Source organism: Phyllostomus discolor, chromosome 13, assembly GCF_004126475.2.
Source record: "Phyllostomus discolor isolate MPI-MPIP mPhyDis1 chromosome 13, mPhyDis1.pri.v3, whole genome shotgun sequence".
NCBI lineage: Eukaryota > Metazoa > Chordata > Mammalia > Chiroptera > Phyllostomidae > Phyllostomus > Phyllostomus discolor.
In genome coordinates, this window is record NC_040915.2 from 11,517,380 (window position 1) to 11,544,697 (window position 27,318).

A 27,318-nucleotide genomic window follows, 5' to 3' on the forward strand; every position below is an offset into this window, starting at 1 on the left:
TTCCAGTGTGTGTCATCATAGTGCCCAAACTAATTAAACTAAGCTCCCTGTCAGAAGCAGTGTGGACAAAAATGGGGGATTACAAAATAGACCAAATTTTAGGTGCTACAAGAAAAGTTCCACTGAAGACTATCCTTAGGAATAGCAAATCTGCATAGATGAAATATGGGCTCAAGGGCATTTTCCAAACAGGTTGGAGGAATTTCTGTGACTACATCAGTAATTTTGCTGAGCTGTCAACATAGATATTCTCTTTGGGGGTAGGATTTAAAAATACAGATACAGATGTTTCCCTTATGATGTCAAATCTGAAATAGGAACACAACCCCCACCCAGGAAACTCCTTGCCCTAAAAATTGAGTTGAAATCAGTTTGTCAACACTTTTGTATAAGAAAAGGATTTGGAACTTAATCATTTGAAGGAAAATGAAAGACCATCCAAACTGTTCTTCATTCATGTGTGTATTTATTTTTAAAGGGTAACTTTAGTAGTGAAACCTGAGCTACCCATGCTGGTTCCTTGCAGTCATGCAGGTGTCAAGGCTCTTGGCCAAGTCCTGCTGGTGAAGCAACTGCAAAGCCTCAGAGCTGTGTCTGTCTGTCGTCTTCTTCCTTGTTGAAGGGGGTTTAAGTCAATGGTAGTTGGTTAGTGGGAAGGAAAAGAAAGCAGAATTATGAACTCTAAAATGCCCTGAAACTCTCTCTATAGCAAATGTCAACTGGAGGCAACCCAAGGGAGCCTGCCTGATTCTCATGCCTCTGTGCCTCCCTCCAGGAAAGTCCTAATGTAGACTTCTTGCATATTTCAAGAATGCCTTAAGTAAATTGAAACTCCATCTTGTATTTTGTTTTTTTTTTTAACACAGCCCTTTCATATCTGGAACTTATTTTTTTTTTTAAGATTTTATTTATTTCTTTTTAGAGAGAGGGAAAGGAAGGGAGAGAGGGAGAGAAATATAAATGTGTGGTTGCCTCTCATGCACTCTTACTGGGGACCTGGCCCACAACCCAGGCATGTGCCCTGCTGGGAATCAAACCAGCAACCCTTTGGTCCACAGGCTGGTACTCAATCCCCTGAGCCACACCAGCAAGGGCTAGAACTTTTTTTTTTTTAATTGTGGTAAACTAACATAAAATTTACCATTTTAACCATTTAACATGTGTAGTACTGTGGCATTTAATACTTCCGCAGTGTTGTGCACCCATGACCACTGTCTAGTTTAAGAAATTTCCATCGCTTCAGAAGGAAGTACCATGTTCATTAAGCAGTCATGGAATAATTTATTTCCAGTGCTTTATTATTTTTTAAGATTTTGTTTGTTTATGTTTAGAGAGAGGGGAAAAAGAGGGAGAGAGGGAGAGAAACATCAACATGTGATTGGTTGCCTCTCGCACACCCCCAACTGGGAACCTGGCCTGCAACGCAGGCATGTGCCCTGACCAGAAATTAAACGGCATCCTTTCAGTTTGCTGGCTGGCACTCAGTCCACTGAGCCACACCAGCCAGAGCTACCCTTTCTTTTCTTCCCCTCCCTCCCTCCTTTCCTTCCTGTTAGTCAAATGCTAGCATCTGGGTTTTATTAAATTAACAAGTATTACATAAGTGCTCATACCTGCCTATAGATGTTCCTGTGTATGTGAACGGTTGTGTAATATATATGAAAGCGATCCCATCCTTCTTTATGCACATGCAGAAGTTAACATTTTTAAGGTAAAAAAGAAAGTATTTTTTATTATTCAATTTGTTATCCTGAATGTTTTTGTTTGGTGGGCATATCAGTAGCTATACCTTTCCTGGTTGGAGACTTGTTAGATCCTAATGGTGGCATAAGTATTCAATAACCAGTGTGCCTTCTTTAATTTAGCATCTTTAGGTTTAACTTTAATTGAAATAAATAGTCAACTTTTAGGTTGACTTGGACCCATAAATAAATGGCCAAATTCTAAAAGTGTTCATTAATGTACAATGGGCTCGTTATGGGACTAAAGTCACCTTTGTAAGATGGGAAATTTATAATAGCTTACATAAATCAAAACTTTAACAATAGCCTCTAAGGTCATTGAGTTAGATTAATATTACATGGTCACTTGGTATATTTTAAAGTAAAAGCTGATGTCTGCTCAGGAATCCTTTTTACCAGTTCCCTGGTGGAGTCATTATTTCTAAATAGCTACTTGGAAGTTTACATGGACCCTAGTGCTGTGACAACCAATTGGCTAACGACCAAGGGAGTGGCAGGATGAATGACATCTTGCTATCTCTAGCTCACCTTGCTAAAGATACCCTCTGTGTGGTCTATGACAGGTTTCTTCCCTAATGCTGATGAAATCTAGTTATAAGAGAAGTTTTAATGGAATTGTCAGAAAAATTAAATGACCCATAAGAAATGTTTACCTAGGTCCAAGAAAGAGATCATAAGGTTGTTAAGAGAAACTGGCATCACTAACTCAGGCTATCTTCTTTTCAGAATTCAAGAAATTCTATTCTGGCCTCTTCTGGATTTGGAGCATCTCTTCCAAGTTTATCACAACCATTGACTTTTGGAAGTGGAAGGAGCCAGTCCAATGGTGTTCTGGCCACAGAGAACAAACCTTTGGGCTTCTCTTTTGGCAGTAGCTCTGCACCAGAGTCTCAGAAAGACTCTGATCTCTCCAAAAACTTGTTTTTTCAATGCATGCCCCAAACTTTACCCACCAGTAACTACTTCACTACTGTTTCAGAGAGTTTGGCTGACGATTCCTCCAGTCGAGACTCATTCAAACAAAGCCTCGAGAGCCTATGTAAAGGCAGATCCACCCTTGGAGCAGACACTAAACCAGGCTCTAAGGCTGGCAGCTCTGTGGACCAGAAAGTGCCTACAGAGTCCATGCCCACCCTCACACCAGCCTTCCCACGGAGCCTCCTCAATGCCCGAACCCCAGAGAGTCACGAAAATCTATTTTTACAGCCCCCTAAACTGTCCCGGGAAGAGCCCTCTAACCCTTTCTTGGCATTTGTGGAGAAAGTTGAACATAGCCCTTTCAGCGGCTTTGCATCTCAGGCATCATCAGGTAGCTCTTCCTCTGCTACCACTGTCACCTCCAAGGCAGCACCCAGCTGGCCCGAGTCTCACTCCTCTTCAGATTCAGCATCTTTAGCAAAGAAGAAAACCCTCTTCATCACAACTGACTCCTCCAAACTGGTATCTGGTGTTCTGGGCTCAGCTCTTACCACCGGGGGTCCAAGCCTCTCTGCCATGGGGAATGGCCGCTCCAGTTCGCCCACCAGCAGCCTCACCCAGCCCATTGAGATGCCTACTCTCTCCTCCAGCCCCACAGAGGAGAGGCCAACTGTGGGGCCTGGGCAGCAGGACAATCCCCTCCTCAAAACCTTTACCAATGTCTTTGGCAGGCACCCAGGCAGCTTTCTGTCCTCCCCGGTAGATTTTTCACAGGAGAACAAAGCCCCTTTTGAAGCTGTGAAAAGGTTCTCGTTGGATGAGCGAAGCTTGGCTTGCAGACAGGACTCGGACTCCAGCACCAACAGTGACCTGTCAGATTTGAGCGACTCTGAGGAGCAGCTGCAGGCCAAGACTGGCCTGAAGGGGATTCCAGAGCACCTGATGGGGAAGCTGGGCCCCAGTGGGGAGCGCAGCGCTGAGCTGTTGCTGGGCAAAAGCAAAGGGAAGCAGGCCCCCAAGGGCCGGCCTCGGACGGCACCCCTGAAAGGTGATCCCGCTGGGGCTGTATCTGGGCTTGGCTCCGGCACTAACCTTGAATACCTGTTGTGCTTTTGGGCAGCAGAGGCCCTCCCTTTGATGGAAAGTTCTATAATCTCATAGAGTTACATAGCCAAGAGGGCCTAACAGAAGCTCCTCATTTAGACCTGTTTCAGGGCAGGATTGCATCTGCTCGGTGTTACGGTAGTCCCACAGAGGAGGAGCCTCGATCTTCTGTGCTGGTCTGCCCAGGAACTCTTTCCTTGTGTCTTTCTCATCCTTTTCTGCTTCCCATTGGCCCCCTCACTATGCTTCTCTCTGGCACATATGTAAGGTTTTAATGCCCTTTCCAAAAGCCATTAAATCCTGTTGTGTGAAGTTATGGTCCAGAAATGTGTAAGAGCTGATGGTGTAAAAAAAAAAAAAAGTCTGGTGGTAAAAGTAGCTTTTGTCATTAAGAACTGGCATCTCCTGGGAGCTTGATTAGAAGAGTCCTTGATTAGAACAGTCATCCTGAGGGGCCAGGGACAGGTGGGGATACCTTCTGCCTTCCTCGGTTTTCCTCACCCATGTCCAGAGTTGTTCACTATAATGGGCCACCTCCTTCAAATTCTCTATGGTCCTTAGCTCCAAAGTGAAGCCTTTTTGCTCCTTCTGCTCCCTTCCCGTCAAGGATGGACCTGATGGGCACATGCCCAAGCAGTGCAAGAGAGGTGGCCCAGGCCAGAACAAGTATCTATCCTCAGAAGGATCATGTTACTGAATCTCATTTATACCTGTCACAACCACCTGTTTCACCTTTCTTCCTTGCCACAGTTGGCCAGTCAGTCCTGAAAGATGTTAGCAAAGTGAAGAAGCTGAAGCAGTCCGGAGAGCCCTTCCTGCAGGATGGGTCCTGCATCAATGTAGCCCCTCACCTGCACAAGTGTCGCGAGTGCCGCCTGGAGCGGTATCGGAAGTTTAAGGAACAGGAGCAAGACGATTCCACTGTGGCCTGTCGCTTCTTTCACTTCCGGAGGTACCCGAACTTCTCTCTTTGTCTCCTTTCCAGTTTCCATTAATGATACATAACTCCCACTGTTTTTCTGAATCTGTAAGTATATCTCACCATCTTCCTCTTTGTTTTCCTTACCTCTCTGCTCTCAGAGTCTCTACTGAGGCTCTGCCACAGTAGACACTTAGTTGTTTGGATTGTGAAATGACATGTGGTTTTGTCCTTAGAGAATTGAAGCTAAATAGTCTCAGCTGTCAGCCCCTGACCTACGCCGAGTTATTCCTAACTCGGGTTCCATTTGAAACTGGTGGTATAAGCAGAGCTCCATTTTGGATTATGAATCTGCCTGACCGCCTACTCCACTCTTCAGCACTAAAGTAACTTGAGTCCCCTAGAAAGAAGGGGAAGTACATTTAGGAGGTAATATGACTCGTCTTTGAAAAGAGAAAGCCAATGAAAATCCTAGGAATATCCTCTGCTTTTACCAAACAACAGCTATTTAGTCACTTCTGCTTGATAAACTTAGATGAAGAATTTCTTCTAAATGATCTTTCAAGAAACTTTAATTTTTAAAATAAAGAAATCCAAATGGCTTATCCACACAGTGTGGATTCACTTGTTCAGCAAATGTTTAGATTTTATTTATTTATTTTTTTAGGGAGAGAAAGAGAGGCAGAGACACATTAATGTGTGGTTGCCTCTCATACCCTCCCCCAACCGGGTACCTGGCCTGCAACCCAGGCATGTGCCCTAGACTGGGAATTGAACCGTCAACGCTTTGGTTTGCAGGCCAGCACTCAGTCCACTGAGCCACACCAGCCAGGGCTTGTTCAGCAAGTGTTTATGGAACACATCATGTGTGCTAGTCATTGTTCTGGGCACTGAGGATTAAGCAGTGCACAAAACCATCAAATTCCAGGCCTTGGGAGGTTTGCATTGTAGTTAGGGAGGCAGGGAAAAAAGGTTAAATATATGGTATGCCAGCTGATATTAACTATGAGAAAAATAAAGAAGGGAAACGGGATTGAAATGTGGGGAGAGGCTAGAGAGGCTACAGTTTTAAATAAAATGATTCGAGGAGGTGAGATTTGAGCCCTGGCCTGAAGGAGGTTAGGGAGTGAGCCACACATTTTTCTGGGGGACAAGTATTCCAGGTAGAGGGCACAACAAGAGCAACTTAGTGTGTTTACGGAGCTAGGGTGACTGAAATAGAGTACTCCAGGAAGGAAGGGAGTTGAGGGCAAAGAGTTAATGATGGGTTCTGATTTTAAAGGGCTACTCTAAGGGCTTTGAGTTTTATGTCGAAGTAAGTCATTGGAGGTTTGGAACTGATGAGTGACACTGATGAATGTTTTAGAGGAGCACTGTGACTGCCTTTTTGAGAATAGATTATATTGAGGCAAAGGCAGAGAGAAGAGGCTGTTGCAGTCATCTAGGTGAGAGATGGAGATTTAGTGCAGGGAGGTAGCGACAGAGGTGATGAGAAGTGGATGAATTAAGGATATATATTGAAGACAGAGTCCCCATGTTTTTCCGATGGGTTAGATGTGAAGTATGAAAGAAAGAAAGCAGTCTGCAGCCTCTGGCCTGAACACTGGCAAAATGAAACTTGCTCATGAGGAGATTTCTCAAGGAAAAGCAGGTTTGGGAAGGAAAGTGGGGAGCTTTAATTTGGGCATGTTATATTTGGGATGACAAATGGAGCTCGTGAAAGGGCAGCTGGCTATACAACCCTGGAGGTGAGAGAAGAGGTCCAAACTGGAGATAAAACTTTGGATGTCACCAAGTATTTAAAACCATGAGTCTAGTTGAGATCACTTAGGAATGTAGATAGAGAACAGAAGCAGTTTAAGGACTGAGTTCTAGAGCACTCCAACATTTAGAGGTAGGAAATATGGGGAGGGTAAAAGAGGCTGAAGAAAGAACAGCCCGTGAGGTATCCTGGAAGACAGCTGAAGAAAGTGTTTCCGGGAAGGAATAATGAACTGTGGCAAATGCTGCTGATTGGGTCAGGAAAGATAAGGACTGGTTGTGGCCTTTGGACTTAACAAGGGGGGATGACTTTGTCAAAAGCTGTTTTGGTGGATTGGTGGGGGAAAGGATGGGAGTGGATTAAGAAAAAATAGAAGGGAAAAGAACTAGAGCTGGCAACAATCAATACAGACCACTCTTTCTAGAAATTGCTGTAATGAGCAAGTAAATGGAAGAGAGAGTGGGGTCAAGAGGACTTTTGAGATACAGATTGTTAGAGGATTTTTGAGGTAGTAAAGTTCAAATACTGACAGTGATTCAGCAGAGAGGAAAACAGAAGATGCAGAAGAGACAATTTGTGAAAGAGCATAGGTGGAGAGAGTGGTCTTCACTAGGACCTAGTTCGTTCATAGTAGCAGAAGATTGGATGGTGTACGTGGGCCCAGTTGCAGGAAGGTGTGGTGGTGAGAGTTTGTGGGAGCTCTCTTCTGGCTTTTTGTATTTTCTCAGTGGAATAGTTAGCAAGGTCCTCATGGGGAAATTAATATTGGAGGTTTGAAAATAAAGATGTTAACTAGATGGGCATCTAGGAGAGGAAGCACACCAGGAAACTATTGTGACTGCCAGGCGATATTAAGGGCTCACCTGATACAGGTGGACATCAATTTAAAGTGTGATGACACGACTTTGTGTTTTCCTCTGGTCAGTTACTTGTGGGGACATAGATGTGAGAACGAGTGGAGAAACTGATAGACATTTGGTGGGACGGCTTTTTAAAGAACTCAGACCTACTAGGTATTAACAAACTTTCTGATTAGTACAGAGCATGCATACTGTGTTGGTCAAATGTGATGAAAATTCTTAACTCAGACTGATCCCGGTTACATCTCATTCAGTTTCACTTAGGTGCTAGGATTTGGGGTATGTGTTTGTTTGCATGGCTGCTGCCCTTTACTATGCATTTAACTGTCTGCCTTCTTGCCTCAGGTTGATCTTCACTCGAAAGGGGGTACTCCGTGTGGAGGGGTTTCTGAGTCCCCAGCAAAGTGACCCTGATGCCATGAACCTGTGGATTCCCTCTTCCTCCCTAGCAGAAGGGATAGACCTAGAAACCTCAAAATATATCCTGGCCAACGTCGGGGACCAGTTCTGTCAGCTCGTGATGTCCGAAAAGGAGGCCATGATGATGGTAGAGCCACACCGTAAGGCACCATCTTGCTCTTCTTCCCTGCACTCCTAGTTGAAACCTTTGTTTTCTTTTGTTTAGGGGAGGAGTGGAAGCAGTGGCAGATGGCATGTTCTGTGGATGAATTAAGACTGATAAGGCTTCTCTGTAGCAAACTATAGAGCTGAGGGCATAACAGTATCCAGTAGACCTCATTCTTTTACCAAAAACACCTTCCCTTGCTTGCCTTTACATTTTTGTAGCACAGCCTCCATAACAAGCATTTTGATCTCTGCTTGGGTTTGGTTCAGTCTGAGTATTTTCAGTTTGCCTTGAACCACCTTGTATCAGTAAGTGATGCTCTATGGTTTGTGCAGAGATGAAGCGCTACTGGGCGCCATCTTTCATACCTAGAACTCACGTTATTCAGGCACTTAGGGTTCTTTCCATGTCTGAGATACCGGATTATATGTCTAGGCGAAGGTAAGTTCTATGAAATTATTCCCTACTTTTCAAGAGAAGCATCCTCTTATTTTAGACTCCCCCAAATTGAAAATTTTACAGTATCTTAAGTAACAACCTGTGACACTTGTTCAGAAATATTAGAAATTCCATATATTTTGTTTCTCATGAATCTTTGAGCTTTATTGCTGGACAGAATGACTTGAGTAAGAAACAGTGGATCTGGGTCTTTTGCTGCTGTTCAGGAGAGTTGATACCAACAATATTTCTCTCCCTCTTCCCACCAGAGAAAGTGGCATGGAAGCGAGCAGTGCGTGGGGTACGGGAGATGTGTGATGTATGTGAAACAACTCTCTTCAACATCCACTGGGTTTGTCGCAAATGTGGATTTGGGGTCTGCCTTGACTGTTACCGGCTCAGGAAAAGCCGTCCACGCAGTGGTAAGCAAGTACTGTCCTTTGCAGTTCAAAAGGTAACTTGTCAATGGAGGGATGGCACTTGGAAATTGGAGCAAGAATGGGTTTGCGTGCCTTCTTTAGCCTCTTAGCTTCATTCACTAAAATTGCCAATATTTTAGCATCAGCAGGAAGGCTAAAATGAGCCAAGAAGGGTGGTTGTTCATCTTCCCTTGTTTTGTTTTTAATAACACCCTTATTGAAATATAATTTGTGTGTCATAAAACTCACCCATTTAAAATATACAACTGAAAAGTTTTTAGTGTTTCTTCAGGGTTGTGCAGCCATCATTACTGTCTAATTACATTTCCATCATTTCATTACTCCCAAAGGTGGTGAAATGACTTGTAGACATTAGTAGTTATTCCCCACTCCTTCTTCCCCTCAGCTCGTGGTAACTACTAATCTACTTACTGTCTCTCTAGAGTTGCCTATTCTGTACATGTCATATAAATGGAATCATACAATATTTGGCTTTGTGTGATTGGCCGCTTTTCACTTAGCATACTGCTTTAAAGTTTTATCCATGTCATAGCACATATCAGTAATTCATTCATTTGTGCTGACAAGTAATATTCCATTGTTTGGGCATACTGCCTGTTGATTCACTTATCAGTTCATGGGCATTTAGATTGTTTTCACTTTCGGCTCTTACCAAGAGTGCCTCTATGAACATTTGTATAGAAATTATTGTGTGAACCTATGTTTTTAATTCTTTTGAGTATATACCTAAGAGTATAATTATTGGTCATATGACAGTTATATTTTAACCCTTTCAGAAACTGCCACACTGTACTCCAAAGTAGTTGTACCATTTTATAATTCTACCATCAATGTATGAGGGTTCCAACTTTTCAACCAATACTTGCTATTGTCTGTCTTTTTTATTACAGCCATCATAGTGGCTATGGGGTGGTATCTAGCTTTATAGTTATGATTTGCATTTCCCTGATAACTAATGATGTTGAGCATCTTTTCATGTGCTTGTTGGCCCTATGTTTATCTCTGGAGAAATGTCTATGCAAATCATTTGCTTCCCTTTGTTCTTGCTTTATCTTACAACATGCCAGAAGTCTGCCTTGCTCCTTGTCTTCTTCATTCTCCCATTTCATAGATACAGTGTAACCATTGCAATGGTAGCCTAGGCTACTGGGATTTGAAACCCACTCCCATATCTTACTGCACCAGCTATGGTATCTTGGGGGAGTTACTTAACCCCTCAGAGTCTCAGTTTCCTTATCTATAAAACGAAGACAATATGAGTACTTCCCTCACAGCACTGTTGTGAGGTTTAAATGAAATAACACAGGTAAAGTGGTGAGCACAGGGCCTGACACCCACTAGGTTCTGCATGTCAAGTAGCTGTTAGATATTCCACTCCTGCCCATGAATGATTAACTGCTGTAGGAATTGCCCTCCCGACGTTAAAACAAAACAAACAAACAAACAAAAAACGAAAAGAAAACATGAGAAAATGAGATGAAATATGGGAAACCACAGTTTCAGACATTGGGCAACAGGCAGTATGAGGCTGTGACCCCTGTGAGAAGGGAAGAAACAAAGTGAACTCTGCAGCTGCCCTAGTTCAAGTCCTGGAGGCGGTTTCCAGGCTGTAGCACAGGGAAAGGCAACTGAAACAGCGTGGCAATCTCACTGAACTGAGAGAAATCAGCATCTGAGCAGAGTGAGGCAGAGTGCTGAAGAAGTCACAGCTGCCTAGAAAGAGAACACCAGGTAGCTGCAAAGAGATCTCGTCAGTTTTTTGGCTATAGAGCAGGGATGTCAAACTCATTTTCACCGGGGGCCACATCAGCCTTGTGGTTGTCTTCCAAGGGCTGAATGTAATTTTAGGACTGTATAAATGTAACTACTCCTTAACTAGGGGCAAGGAGCTCGGCGCTGCTGCTGGGTAGAAACAAGGTGCCGGGCCAGTTAAAACAAGGTAGAGGGCTGGATTCAGCCCACGGGCCTTATGATTGCCACCTGTGCTATAGAGTGATCTGCACATGCCTGAGATGAAACTCCTCAAGGCTTTCCAAAAAAGAACCTTCAGAAAGAAAGTGACTGAATAGTTTGTAGAACTCACAATTTTATTCACAACAGCCAGAGCAGAGAGGCACTGAGTAGAGTCCAAAAGGGTCACGCCTTAGTAGTGGAGGAACTAGAAATCTTAAACATTGCTGATAGGAATGCAAATTGCTACCATCACTTTGGAAAACAGTATGACCATTTCATATAAATTTAAACATAAACTTAACATAAGACCCAGCATCCCACTTCTAGGTATTAATAAAAGAAATTAAATCATGTCCATACAAAGACTTGTACTTGAATATTTGTAGCAGCTTTATTCCTAATAGCCAAAAATTGGAAACAATTTAAATGTCCACCAGCTGAACAAAATATAGTATATCCATACCCTAGCATACCACTCAGCCATAAGAAGGAATGGATTACTAGTACATGCTGCAGTATGAATGAATCTCAAGATCATGACACTAAATAAGAGAAACCTAACACAAATGACTATCTACTGTATGTGTCCAGTTACATGAAATTCTAGGAAAAGTGTTAGAAGGTCGATCTGTGGTGCTCAGGGGTTGAGATGGGGGTATTGACTGCAAAGGGCTCAAGGGAATTTTAGGCAGGGAGATGGAAATGCTCTGTATCATAATTGTGGTAGTATTTATACAACTGTCTCATTGAATTTTTTGTGTGTAAATTATATCTCAGTGAAGCAGATTTTTTTAAAGTTAGCTATTAATCTTTGAGCCATGAGAATATTGTCCTTTAAGGTCTGAAACTCTGATTCACTGAGAGGGATACACCTTGTGACCTCATAAAATAACTGAAGGCATTTCATTTGTTTCAGAGACAGAAGAGATGGGTGATGAAGAGGTTTTCTCCTGGTTGAAATGTGCAAAGGGACAGTCTCATGAACCAGAGAATCTAATGCCCACACAGATCATCCCTGGCACAGGTAAGGAAGTTCCTTTTTTAGAATTAGTGAAATAGTTTATTTCAGCCTGTATTTTTTTTAAACCTCACCAGATTTCCCTGAGAAGTTGAATCATTAGGTAGGTGTTAGATTATGTGCAACCCCTGCGTACACTTTGCTTCACCTTTCTAGTCGGAGAGCTTGGTTACTTTTCCAGATGCCATTTTACATCCCTATGGTAGGTAGGACCAGAACAGAACAGGTTAGTCCCCATGCTGTCAGAGAGACCCTTGGTTTTAGGCTTATAGAAATCCAGCTGAAGCTAATCAAACCTCTTGAATCCATGAAGAAGGCAGTTTAACAGTAGGAATAAATGGTCATTTTGTGTCACAGTCCCATTTTATTTCATTGATTCCTCCAGACAGTCACTTTCCAGGTTGCACACTTCCACTAACACACGTGCATTAAAGATGGTGAATCTGCCCTAGCCAATGGTGTGGCTCAGTGGATTGAGCACTGGCCTGCAAACAGAAAAGGTTGCGGGCTGGACTCCTAGTCAGGGCACATTGCCCGGGTTGTAGGCCAGGTCCCTGATTGGGGTCCTGCAAGAGGCTACCACTCGATGTTTCTCTAGCATATTGATGTTTCTCTTTCCTTTCCCTCCTTTCCCTCTCTCTAAAAATAAATAAATAAAATCTTAAAGATGGGAATCTGCAAAATTACTGCCTATATTCTCCACCCTATATTCTTCCGCACCCCGGTAGGGGGCACTCAAGAGGCGACCACTCATTGATGTTTCTCTTTCTCCTTCTCCTCCCCTCTCTCTAAAAATAAATAAATAAAAATAAACATTGAAGAATGTACCCCCTAAAGTTTTGCCCGGAGGATACCTTGTTAATGTTTATTAGAGGAGGGAAGAGAATGTTGCTTACTGGTTATGAGTTCACAGACCTTTAGGGTTAAAGTCTTAGTACTTCCATTGACCAACTGTATGTACTTGAGTAAATGACCTAACTTCTAAGTCTCGTTTTTATCATCAAAAATGGAGGGAAAAGCTGCTACTCCATTGAAATGTGGTAAGGATTGAGGGAAGTAATTTAAATAACATCTTTAGCACAACATCTAGCACATATGGGCATTCTAATATTAATTGTTGTTATTGTCTTTTTTCCAGCTCTGTATAATATTGGAGATATGGTACATGCTGCCCGGGGCAAGTGGGGAATTAAAGCAAACTGCCCTTGTATTAGTCGGCAAAACAAATCTGTGTTGAGACCTGCTGTCACCAATGGGATGTCACAGGTAAAGTGGTGTATGTGGAAATAACTGAGTGAAACTTAAGTTCTCAGTACCAGGAAATTCATACCTCTGTTGTACCAGACTACATAGGATTCCCGGGGAGTTAGGAGAAGGATAGAGAAGCATTTCTAGAAAGAACCTAAAGAGGGTTACTCAAGGAATTTTAATTCCCTCTGACTGGTACAAGTTTCTCTTCATTCATCTTTAAAACCAGTTCAGGCTTAGTTAATAAATAGCACAAAGAGATTCTTTGCATTTTGTCAAGATTTATACTGTACCTCAGGGTCCAGTGTAGGTGAACAGTATAGAAAAGGTTACTAGGAATTCAGTGTTGTGCATGGTTCCTATCCTTGTCATGTGAGGTACAGAGGATAGAAATACGAAGATTGACCTACCGAGCTGGGATCATTCCATCCTGAAAGCAGTCCCCAGCCTCCACGGAGAGAGTCAGTGGTTTTCCCAGTGCTCTGTCAGAGATGGAGGTCATTCCTGTTTGATCGTGACTATTTTGAACAAGAGGCTGTATTTTTTTTAACACATGCATATACACACACACAGCTAACTGCTTACATTTGGGGGGCTTAATGCTGAGGGACCTCAAGGTATATTTTCAGTAGAGTTGCCATATTAGAGCAAATCATGTGGAAAGTTCAAAAATAGAATAATAAACATTTATTGAGTTCATGTGTGCCAGAAAATACTCTAACCTCTTTGCAAATACTATCTCATTTAATCTTTAGAACAGAATCTTGAGCTCTATGAGGTCAAGTTCTTACCACCAATTTGCCATTGCAGAATTTGAGCCTCTGACATGCTAACCAAAACCTTGTTTTAGTTTCAAGTCTTGTTCACTCTCTTTCTGTAGAACCTAGCAGTTTCTGTCATATTATAGGACTCAATAAATATATGTTGAATGAATGAATGAATGAAGTTAATGTTTATGGGACAGTTTTAGATCGTTTTCCCAGACCTAGTAGAGTCAATTTAAGTAGACCTGTTTATCCATTACTTTTGCTCCACAAGAATGGCATTCTAACCATGTTGGCTGGTGTTCTGTGCTTTAGCTTCCTAGCATAAACCCTAGTGCCTCTTCTGGAAGTGAAACCACATTCTCAGGCGGAGGAGGAACTGCAGCGGTCACAACTCCAGAGCCTGATCCCAAAGCTGACAGCACCGACATCAGAGCAGATGAGCCTCCGAAAGCAGACAGTTTGGCATCAAACAGCAATAGTGAGCTCAAAGCCATCAGGCCCCCTTGCCCTGACACAGCCCCACCCTCCTCTGCCCTGCACTGGTTGGCGGATTTAGCAACTCAAAAAGCTAAAGAAGAAACAAAAGGTGAGATGAACAAAAGCCTCTGCCCTGCCTGTGGGTGGAACACTTGAGTTATTCTGGGATTCTTCAGACTCACACATTATCATCCACATTTATGAAACGTGCCACTTGCTTCTCTGGCTGATCACATAAAATGAGGGAATCTCTTTGACTTCTTTCTAGAACTGAAATGTTTTTTAAAACACACATGCCTGGGCTCTACCCCAGGCCTCTGTAGTCAGAATAGACGCAAGATTTTTATTAAGCTTTCCAGATGTCTCTGTTAGGCAGCTAGGCTTGAGGGCTAGACAGGTTTCAATGGGCATAAGAATCACCTGGGGAATTGTTAAAAATACAGGTTCCTGTGCCCCACCAGAACTATTCAAGGAGGATGTCTTAGAGTAAGACCAGGAATCTCCTTTTTTTTTTTTTTTTTTTTTTAAGATTTTATTTATTTATTTTTAGAGAGGGAAGGGAGGGGGGGAGAGAGAAAGAGAGAGAGAGAGAGAGAGAGAGACATCAATGTGCGGTTGCTGGGGGTTATGGCCTGCAACCCAGGCATGTACCCTGGCTGGGAATCGAACCTGGGACACTTTGGTTCCCAGCCCGCGCTCGATCCACTGAGCTACGCCAGCCAGGGCGGAATCTCCATTTTTTAACAAGCATTCCAGGTGATTCCAATACAAGTGTCCTGGAGACCCGCTCAAAGAAACACTGTCTTAGAAAGTGAGGGAGACGAAAGATGGATGGGAATAAAAGGAGGTTTGAAATCCAGATCTAGAAAAGAAGAAATAGGAGAGCTTCTCCCTGGCCATGGGACCTACCATAGTCATAGCTCATCAGGCTTGGCCCAGACAAACTGTACGTAGTTTGGGGACAGGGGAGGGGAGAATCTTTTCCCCTTGCCACTTGGCTGAGTTTTAGGAGTCACTTGCCTGCTGGGTGTTCTTTGTCGTGCCTAATGCTATCCCGGTTATGTTCTTACAGAAGCGGGGTCCCTGAGGTCGGTGCTCAGTAAAGAGTCTCATTCACCCTTTGGGCTGGACTCCTTCAACTCCACTGCAAAGGTCTCTCCGTTGACTCCAAAGCTTTTTAACAGTCTGTTACTGGGTCCCACTGCCTCCAACAACAAAACGGAAGGCTCTAGCCTTCGAGACCTCCTTCACTCCGGGCCCGGAAAGCTTCCTCAAACCCCCTTGGACACAGGCATACCCTTCCCCCCGGTCTTCTCTACATCATCCTCAGCAGTAAGTGTCCTCTCTACAACTCTAGCCTTTGCTGCTTTTCCATGAAAGAACCATCAGTGATCTGATAACTGGGTTAGAGGGTATGTGGGTGACCTGTGTTCTCTACATTGTCCAGCCAACAAGATCTTTCTTTACGTTAAGTTTGGGATCCTTTTAAATAGTGAGCCTTTTGTTAGGAAGTCAGTGGAAATTGACACATTGAAATGTTCAGTCATCATTGTTTTCTTATAGGCATTAAATTTTTTTTTTAACCTAGACAGTACTCATGGTGTATTCTCTTGGGTATCTAATACTTCAGACCTAACACATCTAAGAGCACGCTCCTGATCTACCTGTGCTCGCCTCTCCTTTACGTTTCCTCTCTTGGTCAGTGGCATCTTCATTCTTCCAGCTGTTTGGCCAGAAATCTGGGAGTCATTTGGGGCTCCCTTCTCTCGCACTCCATAACTAATCTGTCAGCAAATCCCTTCAGTTTGGTCTTCAAAATGGATAGAGTCCACCCATGTCTCATCAGCTCCACCACTTTCCCTCTGGTCTGAGCCTGTTATGTGAATTTTTGCAGTAAATTCCTTTTACAGGTTATCTTTATTTCTTCCCTTTCCACTCCGCAGTCTATTTTACACAGCAACTAGGTAATCCTTTTAAAATATAGGTCAAATCATGTCACCTCTGCCTAAAAGCCTTCATGGGCTTCCTGCTTCTCTTATAATCCAAGCAGTCCTTCCAGGGGACTTTAGGGCTCCGCCCCATCTGTGTGTCTTTCCCTTACTTTTCTGATGTCACCCACCACTCTCCCTCCTGTTCACCCTGTTCTGGCCATGCACACCTTCTCGCTGGTGCTTGGCTGTGGCCCGGCATGCGCCCTCTTCGGAGCCTCTGCACCTGTCCTTTTCTCTGCCTAGAGCTTTCTTTCTCAAGTAACCACGTGGCTTGCTTCATCAACTTCTTCCTCCTCCCAAAATGTCATTTCCTCAATAATCCTTATTGTTAGATTAGCTTTTTAGAAAGTCCACCCCACTCCCGTCCTCTGCTCATACCTGTTTTCTCTACACTTACTGTTTATACCGTAGCACTTACGGCCACCTAACTTACTATATGTTTTATTTATTGTCTGCCCGCCTCTCCTTATAGGCATTGTTTGCTGCTTTATGTACCACTCTGTCCCTAGTGCCGCAGTGTAGATATTTAGTAAGCATTTACTGAACAAGTGCATTCACAAGGTACAATTATGAAGATTCAGTGAAAAATCTCCCTCCCATGGTGTCTCCCAGCCACCTGGTTCCCTTTCTGAAGGTCACTGTTGTGTCACGAGAGTGCTTTCAGTGATATTATCATGTGTAATAGCTTCCCCCGCTCTTTTTACACAAATGTTCTACACACTGTTTTTCTGTCTTCAAGTTTATATCTTGAAGATCATTTCACATAAGTACATAAATATGTTTCTCATTCTGTTTTATAATTAATGGCTGAAATTTGATCAATAGTAGGTGGTTGAGTCTTGTACAATGTGGGTCATTTGTATCTTCTGGATAAGTGATGTTAAAGAAATTATTTTGGTTCTATATTTTATATTTGCTCTGAGCCCCAGTCTTTCTTTTTTCTTTTTAAATTTTCCCAGGATGTTTGTGATTTCATGTATTCTACAGAGATAATGATTACTTCATTATTAACACTAACACTTCAGACATTGCACGGATAGAATTATCAAGTTTACAAAAACCCCAAGTATTGCATCCCTTGGGCAGTGTGGCCAGAAAAAAAAGATTGATAATTTACTCTCAAAGTAAATGACCTTTTTCACTCAGCGATAGTATTTTGTGATCTTTCTGGTCTACATGCATATGCTCAATACAAATTAAGGGCTAAATGCAAAGATATTCCTTAGGCGTCAGATCTCTTGAGGCAGAGGGAATCTTTCAGTGCTGTTCTTTCATTAACGTAAAGAAAGTAATGAAGGATAGGGAAATTTAAGATACTGACTTAATAGGTTCCCCCCTCCAATTATAAAAGACATTTTAACTTTTATGAAATCTAATGAAGTAGATCAGAACTCCTTCTTATGAATACAACTGTTGGACACATTTTTGAATGCTCTTTTCATGCCGCCTCAGTCAAACTTACCCAGTGGGTTTGTGTCTGGCAGGGAGTGAAGAACAAGGCCAGTCTGCCCAACTTCCTTGACCACATCATCGCCTCAGTGGTAGAAAATAAAAAAACCTCAGATGCTACGAAGCGGGCCTGCAGCTTGACTGATACTCAAAAGGAGGTGAAGGAGATGGTGATGGGGTTAAATGTGCTGGACCCCCATACCTCTCACTCCTGGCTCTGTGATGGGAGGCTTCTGTGTCTCCATGACCCCAGCAACAAAAACAATTGGAAGATCTTCCGGGAGTGCTGGAAGCAAGGCCAGGTAAGCAGGAGTGAGGGGTTCCCTGGGCTGCCTTTGTGTCACAGCTGCCCAGAGAGTTGCAGTGTCTCTGGAAGATCTTTGGCCAGGGAGATGTCAGCATAAGTAACTTCATTGTAAATAGTCTTGCTACTTTGAGTTTTCTTCAGTTTTTAAAAACCAAAAGATTCCTGAAAAGACATTGTGGATTATTTTATTTCTAAGCTGTGTAGCTCTGTGTCGTTAACAGGGCAGTTGAAATTCCTGTTAGAGGGTGGTGATCTGGTATTAATGACACCTTTAGGGGAAAATCCTCAGTTGTGATGTGTGGGGTGGGTGGAAGTGGTTGGTGCTTTTGTAGGTAAATGTTCCAAAGCCACACAAGTTTTTGTGATAGTGTGATAACACTGCCTAATTTTCCTACTCTAGCAGGTGCTTGAGGAAGGGGGAGGTTATGGAATTGTCTGGATTTTTTTATTCTCACTCTGAGGAAGTGTTCTGAAAGGTGCATTTGTCAGCTTTTGCCTCTCACCTCAAAATAGTGGTAGATACCAGGGCAGCAGAAGTGGTTTCTGTGGTGCTCCCCAGGATGAGAAGCACGTGTTGTGTCATGGAGTAGGAGTAGTTTCCATTCGCTGTGGCTGACAGGTTGAAACCCATAGGTTCTGAAACTGGGAAGGAACACTACATCATTACAGACAAGAAGAGGCAGCCTCCAGGAAACCCTTCTTCTAGTCCATCTCTTAGTCCTGAACCCCAAAGTATTTCCTAAATGGCATGACTTTGTTTCCACAGCCAGTGCTGGTTTCAGGGGTACATAAAAAGCTCAAGTCCGAACTCTGGAAGCCAGAAGCCTTTAGCCAAGAATTCGGAGACCAGGATGTAGACTTGGTGAACTGCAGGAACTGTGCTATAATTTCCGATGTGAAAGTTCGGGATTTCTGGGATGGCTTTGAGATCATATGCAGTAAGTAGCTTTTATTTCTAGTTCGGTAATGGCAGGCTGGGAAGTAAGCGTGTCAGTGTTCAGCCCTGCCCATGGAATAACAACTTACATCCTCTTGGCTGTAGGAACATTCTTTCCTGGCGCCAGCAGGTAGCTAGCATGGCAGTCACATCTGAGCTCAAGCAGGTGATCCCACAGGATGTGTGGAGCATCCTTTTGCTCTGAGGAAGGGGTATGGAGTCCCTCTGAGAAGGAAAAATACAGCCCATACTAAAGCAGTGGGTGAGGAAAATAGCCCATCTAGTCTGTTGCGGGGGTTTTCAAGTCTGAATATAAGAGCTTAGCCTCCTAAAACTTGTAGTCACTGGAAAATCAGGCAGTGGCTGATCCAGATGTTTGTGGGGGTGTTTCTGTCTTCCAGAGCGATTAAGGTCAGAAGATGGACAGCCAATGGTGCTCAAACTCAAGGACTGGCCTCCAGGGGAAGATTTCCGGGACATGATGCCAACAAGGTCAGTGAACTGCAGGGTCATCTGGAGAGACTTTTGCCTTGCTGAAGCCATTACAACGTCATCACAGAAAAATGAATTTTGCCTCTTTGCTTTTTTCCCCAGTAACAAGTTAAGTCATCTTTCCTGCTTTTTGGTAGGTTTGAAGATCTGATGGAGAACCTTCCTCTGCCAGAGTATACCAAACGAGATGGCAGGCTCAACCTGGCCTCTAGGCTACCCAGCTACTTCGTAAGGCCTGACCTGGGCCCCAAGATGTACAATGCCTATGGTATGAGAGCAAGGCCATATTGCCCTTTTTTTCTTTTTTTTTTTTTTGGACACTACTGTTCCCATTCCACCTATAAAGAGGGTATAGAGCCCTGGCTGGTGTGGCTCAGTAGATTAAGCACTGGGCCTGTGAAGCAAAGGATCACAGGTTCAATTCCCAGCCAGGGCACTTGCCTGGGTTACGGGCCAGGTCCCCAGTTGGGGGTGAAGAAACACAACCACACATTGATGTTTCTTCCCCTTTTTCTCTCTCCCTTCCCCTCTGTCTAAAAATAAATTAAATTAAAATTAAAATTAATTAAATCTTTTTAAAAAAGAGAGAGAGAGTATAGAGATGATAGAGGGCAGTGCCGGGTGCTAGAGAAGTTAATAGTATCCAGGATGGTTTTGAATGTGTTTGGTTTTGCCATACTAATTTGCATAACATCCATATGAGCCCAGTCCAGAAGCTTGTATATCTCTAGTAGTTAGAAAGTTTTCTCTCAAAAATTCTATCCAAGGAAACATGATTCTTGGTTTTTAAGAGACTTGATAAAATAACAGTGAAGAGGTCTGAGTACCATGCTACCCACCCAGCTCTTTGCGAAGTTTCAGTAATGTTCTAAATCACTGTAAAAGCCAAGCTATACTTGAATGTCACTAATACCTATATGTGTTTTGCTTTTGAACAAGAGAAGAGATCACTTAGGGGTGGAGGGGTTTGGTTCTGTGGCCAAAGCTAAAGAAATGATAGTGTCAACCAAGCTAGAAATGGGTCTTAGAACACTAGAAAAGATACGAACATGGTAAACAGACATATTCTTTCTTCTCCCAAAGTTACTCATGTAAGAACATCTTAGAGTGTGTTCTTCAGAGTATTCCCTTCACCTTGCATATCTTTTACCTTCAGGCTTGATAACGGCGGAAGACAGAAGAGTTGGCACAACAAACCTCCACTTGGATGTGTCTGATGCCGTCAATGTGATGGTGTACGTTGGGATCCCCATCGGGGAGGGTGCTCATGATGAAGGTACGATTTCTAGAACTCCCTGCTTCAGCATGGTGAGACTTGACCTTGGGAGCAGAATTGGATGTCTTCCTTCTCAGTCAGGGAAGTCAGGGACAGTGGCTTTTTCTTAAATCTCTTCCAGGCCTAATGTGTCGTAAATGCCCAGTGGATGTTGCGAGATGCAGTCAGGTTTTATCAGAGAAGAGTGCTACTTGTGTATCTTCCCATTCTCCTCCTGAGAGTGCTGCCTTTTTCCTCTGAGTGTGTAGCACCTCAAAGAGGAATGAAGAAGGAATGGCCAACTAGCCTACTTGGTCATCAGCCAGATCAGCTGTGGGATGACAGATGATAAAGATAGGTCACACGCACAGAAACGAAGCATAAAAGTGATATTTTGCTTTATACTCCCTGCTATCTCAGTACAAGATTAATGTGTTGATTATGGAGGTTTTAGAAAACATAGGGAGTTCTAAAAAAGAAAATAAGGAACTCAAAATCTCAAGTTCAGGGATAATCAGTATCATTACTTTGGCATATTTCCTGCCACACATTTGATTTTGATGCCTCATACCTGTAGCTCTTTACCATGTTGTCCTTTGAGATATTATAATAAATAAGCATTAGAAGCCATCCTTCTTAAAGATTTTTATTTATTTATTTTTAGAGAGAGGGAAAGGGAGAGAAGCATCTATCTATGAGGGAAACATCAATTGGTTGCCTCTTGCATACCCACAACCAGGGACCTGGCCTGCAACCCAGGCACATAACCTGACTGGGAACTGAACCAGCAACCTCTTGGTTCATAGGCCAGCGCTCAGTCCACTGAGCACACCAGTCAGGACAGAAGCCAGCCTTCTTAACTCCTTAGCAGAGAAGCTTTATGCTTTGTGGCCTTAAATCCATAAAGTCCATAGAGTTTAGACGAGATTTTGAGAAAGTACAGAGTTCACCTGTTTGCAGCAGGAAATAAGCTGCAATTTGAACATAAGATATGGCTACACGGTTTGAACAAGAAATATGTTTTAAAGGAAAACTGTGCCTCCAAAAAGTGCCGAGTCTCTGTTGAGTACAAAAGATTAGGGTCGATCCTCCTGTATTTGGGAAGCTTAGACCTATATGAGTTTTGATTAATTCTTTGATTCTACCTTTATTACTCCAGACAGGTATAGTGGAGACTAAACTTGTTTGAATTAGACATTTTGCTTCACTCAGAGGTACTAAAATTGCTAGTTACATTGAAAAGTGGCATTTTGCTCTTTTCAGAGGTACTCAAGACAATTGACGAGGGAGATGCTGATGAGGTGACAAAGCAGAGGATTCACGATGGAAACGAGAAGCCCGGAGCTTTGTGGCACATCTATGCAGCCAAGGATGCAGAGAAGATCCGGGAGCTGCTCCGAAAGGTATGCTCCTGGGCAGGCTCCCAGCTCACAGATAAAGGTCTGGGGTTGCTGAGACAGCCTCCCTAGGGTTTCTCGTGTAGGAGTCCCTTGGCACTAAAGACCTGTACCCCTTGTCAAAATGCGCCAAAGGCCTGAATCTACACTTAGAGGGTGTTGAATAAAGCAGAAGCTTTGGCCCACCAGGGATGTTGCTATAGCAAGTTGGATTTATGCTATTAATAATTTTTATGTATTTATTGATTTTTCTCTTTGTGTTTGGTCATGGCTTCAGGTTGGAGAAGAGCAAGGCCAAGAGAATCCCCCTGATCATGACCCAATTCATGACCAAAGTTGGTACCTGGACCAGACCCTCCGTAAGCGACTCTATGAAGAGTATGGTGTGCAAGGCTGGGCCATCGTTCAGTTCCTGGGAGACGCTGTCTTCATACCTGCTGGAGCCCCACACCAGGTGGGTTTCATCTTGGGAGCTTGGCCTCACAATTCCATGGGCTTCCTTATTTGACTTTCTTGCTAATCTGGCAGTAGATATAAATGGCTGGATTAGACAGATTGCTTTGAAGCTATAATTTCTTTTTGGTTTTTGAATTTTCTTCTGTGTAGTTTTAAATGCCCATTAAAATGTTATTCAAGACTGTTAAAGCTAAGGTGAAAGTCGCAGCTCAGGTCCCTGTGCCATACCCTTCTGCAGTCCCTCATCCTGCCCTCTCCGGAGGCAGCCTGCTGTTAACAGTTTAGTGATATTTTTCTAGATCTTTTCCTGTGAATATAGCAATGTTTTATTTATTAATCTATACTTATAATTTTTCAGCATGTGTTGTTTTTATAACAATATAATTTTTATAAGTATTTCTAAAGAGTTTTTCTATCTAGATCATGGACATTTCACATGTGTTACTGAATCTGTAATGCCTGTATTTACCTTATGTACTTTCCCCTCCCAGGTGCACAATCTATACAGTTGCATAAAAGTAGCAGAAGATTTTGTATCTCCAGAACACGTAAAGCACTGTTTCCGCCTGACGCAGGAGTTCAGGCATCTCTCTAACACTCATACAAACCATGAGGATAAACTGCAGGTAAATAGCTCCTCCTTCACCCCCACTCTGTCTTCTCATCTCCTGCTTAGCTGCATACACAGGAGGCACATTCTATTGTTTGAAGGTATCCTCTGGGATGTAAAACTGTGGAGAGATGATAAAGGGAACCATGTCTGGGGGTATGGAGTCTTCCCCCCACGAAGTATTTAATCAGTCCTCTTAGAGAATACTCATCATTTTACCTAATCATGTTCAGTGTAACAGTTTTTTGTTTTTTCTTCCCCTGGGAGATAACAATGTTTCAGCATTAGGAACTATGACTAGACTGACTTCCCCTGTCAGATGGGAAAAGCACTGTGACATTTTGTTCTGAGCATGTTTCCAGGAATGGATTTTTCTCTGAAGCTGCTTCTCACTGCAGATTTCTGTGCAGACTCAATTCCTTAGAGCTCTGCTAGGGACTGCAGTTCATGTCCCTAAGAGGAGTGAGGATTGTTCTCCCTTTTTAGATCTAAGCTAGACAATCAGATTAGGTTTTCCTGTGCTCCTGAAGTGAATTGAGCTTTAAGGACAAAATTTCATTGTTAATACATTTTTGGTGCTTTAGTAACATAAGAGAATAAAGAATAAAGAAACAAAATTGCCCAGGCAGAATTTCAACAATCTGAAGACACACACTCCTAGCCTCTCGCTTGTGAACTGTTTTTTATCCATCATACCTGTGGCTCAAGTGTGTCTTCTTTGGTCAACGACCAGTGAGGTTGAAGATTTTTCTTGGTCTCTGGTAGATTGTCACTTCAACCTGAATCTGATCTGTTTTGCTATTCCTTTTTCAAAATTATAGAACATTTCAACCATAACGTTCTGTTTGTTTTTTTTTTAATTAATTTGGGAGAGAGAGAAACATCAGTTTTATTGATCCACTTTTTTATTCATTCATTGTTGCTTCTTATATGACTGGGATTGAACCTGCAACCTTGGCGTATCCAGATGGTGCACTGACCAACTGAGCTACCTAGCCAGGGCTCAACTATAAAGTCTTTACACAAAGTACCATCACATTGATAAATATAACATTGATATTATAGACATAGTGCAAACATTCAGGCATAAATACTTCAGACCCCACCTCCATTAGGTCTCTACTTCTAATAGGTCACCTCCAATCCCTCCAATCCTCTGTCACTACTTTATTTTTGTTGTTGTTGTATTTTTTACCATCTAACATACTTTGTATGTTATCTATTTGTTTCTATCCCTACTAGAATGTAAGCTATTTAGCCCTGGCTAGTGTGGCTCAACAGATTGAATGCCAGCCTGTGAACCAAAGGGTCGCCAGTTCAATTCCCAGTCAGGGCACATGCCTGGGTTGCAGGCCAGACCAGGTCAGGTCCCCAATTGGGGGCGAGCAAGCGGCAATCACACACTGATGCTTCTCTCCCTCTCTTTCTCCTTCCCTCCCCTCTCTCTTTTCTCTAAACATAAATAAATAAAACTTTTTTAAAAAATTATAGCTATTTAAGCTCTATGAAAACAGGGATTTTACTGTTTTATTTACTGCTTTTCCCCAGCACAATATTGGACATATAGTAGATACTCAGTAAATATTTGTTGAATTAATACAAAAAATTTAGTGGAGAGTAATACAAGGGGGCTTGTGTGCCCATCACACAGCTTAAGAAATAAAACAGCATAAATATACACATAACACATATACAACATAACCATGTACAACAGTTACATTGTTGAAGTTTCTGTGTATCCTTCCCATTCTCTCTCTCTACTTTCCTTCTCCAGAGTAGTCACCATCTTGGTTTAAAACTGTCTTTAGGCTATTCACTTTCTCTTTTCCTTTTTTTTTTTAAAGATTTTATTTTTTTAGAGAGAGGAGAAGGGAGAAAAACATCAATGTACAAGAGAAACATCAATTGGTTACCTCTCTCACATCCCCAACCTGGATCCTGCAATCTAGGCATGTGCCCTGACTAGGAATTGAACCGGTGACCTTTCAGTTTTACAGGCTGATGCTCAGTCCTTGAGCCACACCAGCCAGAACTATTTACTTTCTTTTAATAACTTTTACTATATCTTCCTACTTCACACATAGTATGTGTTTCTTTTAGACAAATTAGAAAATACCTACATGCACAACAAGAAAAAAGACCCAATAATCTTACCTGCCCACTTTGTGTAATACATTCTTATTTACTACAGGACCTTAGGCAAGATTCTTAACCATGGAACCTTGATTTCCTCAGTTTCTTTTTTTCTTTTTTATTTTTTTATATTTTATTGATTATGCTATTACAATTGTCCCATTTTCCCCCCTTCACTCCCCTCCACCCTGTACACCCTCTCCCACCCATATCCCCCCCTTTAGTTCATGTCCATGTGTCATACTTATGAGTTCTTTAGCTTCTACATTTCCCATACTATTCTTACCCTCCCCCTGTCTATTTTCAGCCTACATTCTATGCTACTTATTCTTTGTACCTTTTCCTCCCTCTCTCTTCCTCCCACTCCCCTGTTGCTAACCCTCCATGTGATCTCCATTTCTGTGGATCTGTTCCTGTTCTAGTTGTTTGCTTAGTTTCTTTTGGTTTTGCTTAAGATGTGGTTGTTAATAATTGTGAATTTGCTGTCCTTTTACTATACATGTTTTTTCCTTATCTTCTTTCCTTAGATAAGTCCCTTTAGCATTTCATAAAATAAGGGCTTGGTGATGATGAACTCCTTTAATTTGACCTTATCTGAGAAGCACTTTATCTGCCCTTCCATTCTAAATGGAAGCTTTGCTGGATAGAGCAATCTGGGGCGTAGGTCCTTGTCTTTCATGACTTGGAATATTTCTTTCCATCCCCTTCTTTCCTATAAGGTCTCTTTTGAGAAATCAGCTGACAGTCTGATGGGAACTCCTTTGTAGGTTACTGTCCCCTTATCTCTTGCTGCTTCTAGGATTCTCTCCTTCATTTTTACCTTGGCTAATATAATTATGATGTGCCTTGGTGTGTTTCTTCTTGGGTCCAATTTCTTTGGGGCTCTCTGAGCTTCCTGGATTTCTTGGAAGACTATTTCCTTTGCCAGAATGGGGAAGTTCTCCTTTATTATTTGTTCAAATACGTGTTCAATCTGTTGCTTTTCCCCTTCCCCTTCTGGTACCCCTATAATTTGGATGTTGGAACGTTTAAAGATGTCCTTGAGGTTCCTAAGCTTCTCCTTGTTTTTTTGAATTCTTATTTCATCATGCTTTCCTGCCTGGTTGTTTCTATCTTCCTTCTGGTTCACTGTATTGTTTTGAGACCCAGTTTCCTTCCCTTCACTATTGGCTCTCCTCCGTGTATCTTCCTTCATCTCTTTTATGGTGACCTGCATCTTTTCGTCTAATTTGCGCCCAAAAATCAATCAATTCTGTGAGCTTTCTGATCACCAGTGTTTTGAACTGTGCATTTGATAGATTGGCTATTTCTTAGTCACTCAAAAGGATGAGTCCTGGGGAACTGATCTGCTCTTCTGTTGGAAACATGTCTCTCCCTGTCTCTCTCTTTTTTTTTTTCTTTTTTCTTTTTTTTTTCCAGCCTGGTCGCTCTTGTTATGGTGAGGGGCGGAGCCTTAGGTGTTTACCTGGCTGGGCACCCCAGTCACTAGATTGTGACGTTATATGTGGGGACGGGTGCAGGGGTGGGAGGGAACAATGGCGGTAGTTCCGTTCTCCCAGGAACACAGTCCCTTCTCTGGGATCCTGTGTTGTGAGCTCTGTCCTGGTCCACAATCGCTGCTTCACTGGGTCCGCCAGCCTCCGCTTGCACACTCACACCGCTGCGATCTTGTGCGCCCCGGATGGCTCACGCGCTGAGTTCTCCCCATCATCGCGCTGCTGCCCACCCGCGCCTGTGTGGCTCCGCCCTGCCTACCTGTCTGGGTGAACGGGTCTACTTCAACTTCTTGGCTGTCCGACTTCCATTCGGATAAATTCTCTGTTAGTTCTGTGTGTTATTCTGGCTTTAAATTGTTGTTGTTCTAATCTTGGTTGTGCGTGTAGGTACGGTGTGTCCACCTATGCCTCCATCTTGCCGGAAGTGATTTCCTCAGTTTCTTACTTATAAAATGGGGAATGATAATAAAATCTATCTCAGGGATTATGGTTAGAATTAAATAAAAATCCACAAAAGGAGCTGTGCAGCAGTGCCTAGCACGTAGTAATCACAGAGATGGTAGAGATTATATAGGCTTTCAAGT

At 42.7% G+C, this 27,318-nt stretch overlaps 1 protein-coding gene across 3 annotated transcripts in view; it reads left to right on the top strand.

Moving 5' to 3' along the window:
* KDM3B (lysine demethylase 3B) overlaps positions 1–27,318 on the top strand; it is a 58,475-nt gene that overhangs the window by 29,499 nt on the left and 1,658 nt on the right. For all 3 annotated transcript variants that reach the window (XM_028527844.2, XM_036014132.1, XM_036014131.1), the window contains 16 exons: positions 2,469–3,708; positions 4,515–4,716; positions 7,651–7,865; positions 8,578–8,730; positions 11,618–11,725; positions 12,858–12,985; positions 14,047–14,320; positions 15,284–15,543; positions 17,687–17,953; positions 18,725–18,896; positions 19,297–19,387; positions 19,525–19,655; positions 20,544–20,663; positions 21,906–22,045; positions 22,317–22,493; positions 22,987–23,121. In XM_028527844.2, the coding sequence (XP_028383645.1) occupies positions 2,469–3,708; positions 4,515–4,716; positions 7,651–7,865; positions 8,578–8,730; positions 11,618–11,725; positions 12,858–12,985; positions 14,047–14,320; positions 15,284–15,543; positions 17,687–17,953; positions 18,725–18,896; positions 19,297–19,387; positions 19,525–19,655; positions 20,544–20,663; positions 21,906–22,045; positions 22,317–22,493; positions 22,987–23,121 (3,813 nt within the window). The remainder of the gene's footprint in view (positions 1–2,468; positions 3,709–4,514; positions 4,717–7,650; positions 7,866–8,577; positions 8,731–11,617; positions 11,726–12,857; positions 12,986–14,046; positions 14,321–15,283; positions 15,544–17,686; positions 17,954–18,724; positions 18,897–19,296; positions 19,388–19,524; positions 19,656–20,543; positions 20,664–21,905; positions 22,046–22,316; positions 22,494–22,986; positions 23,122–27,318) is intronic.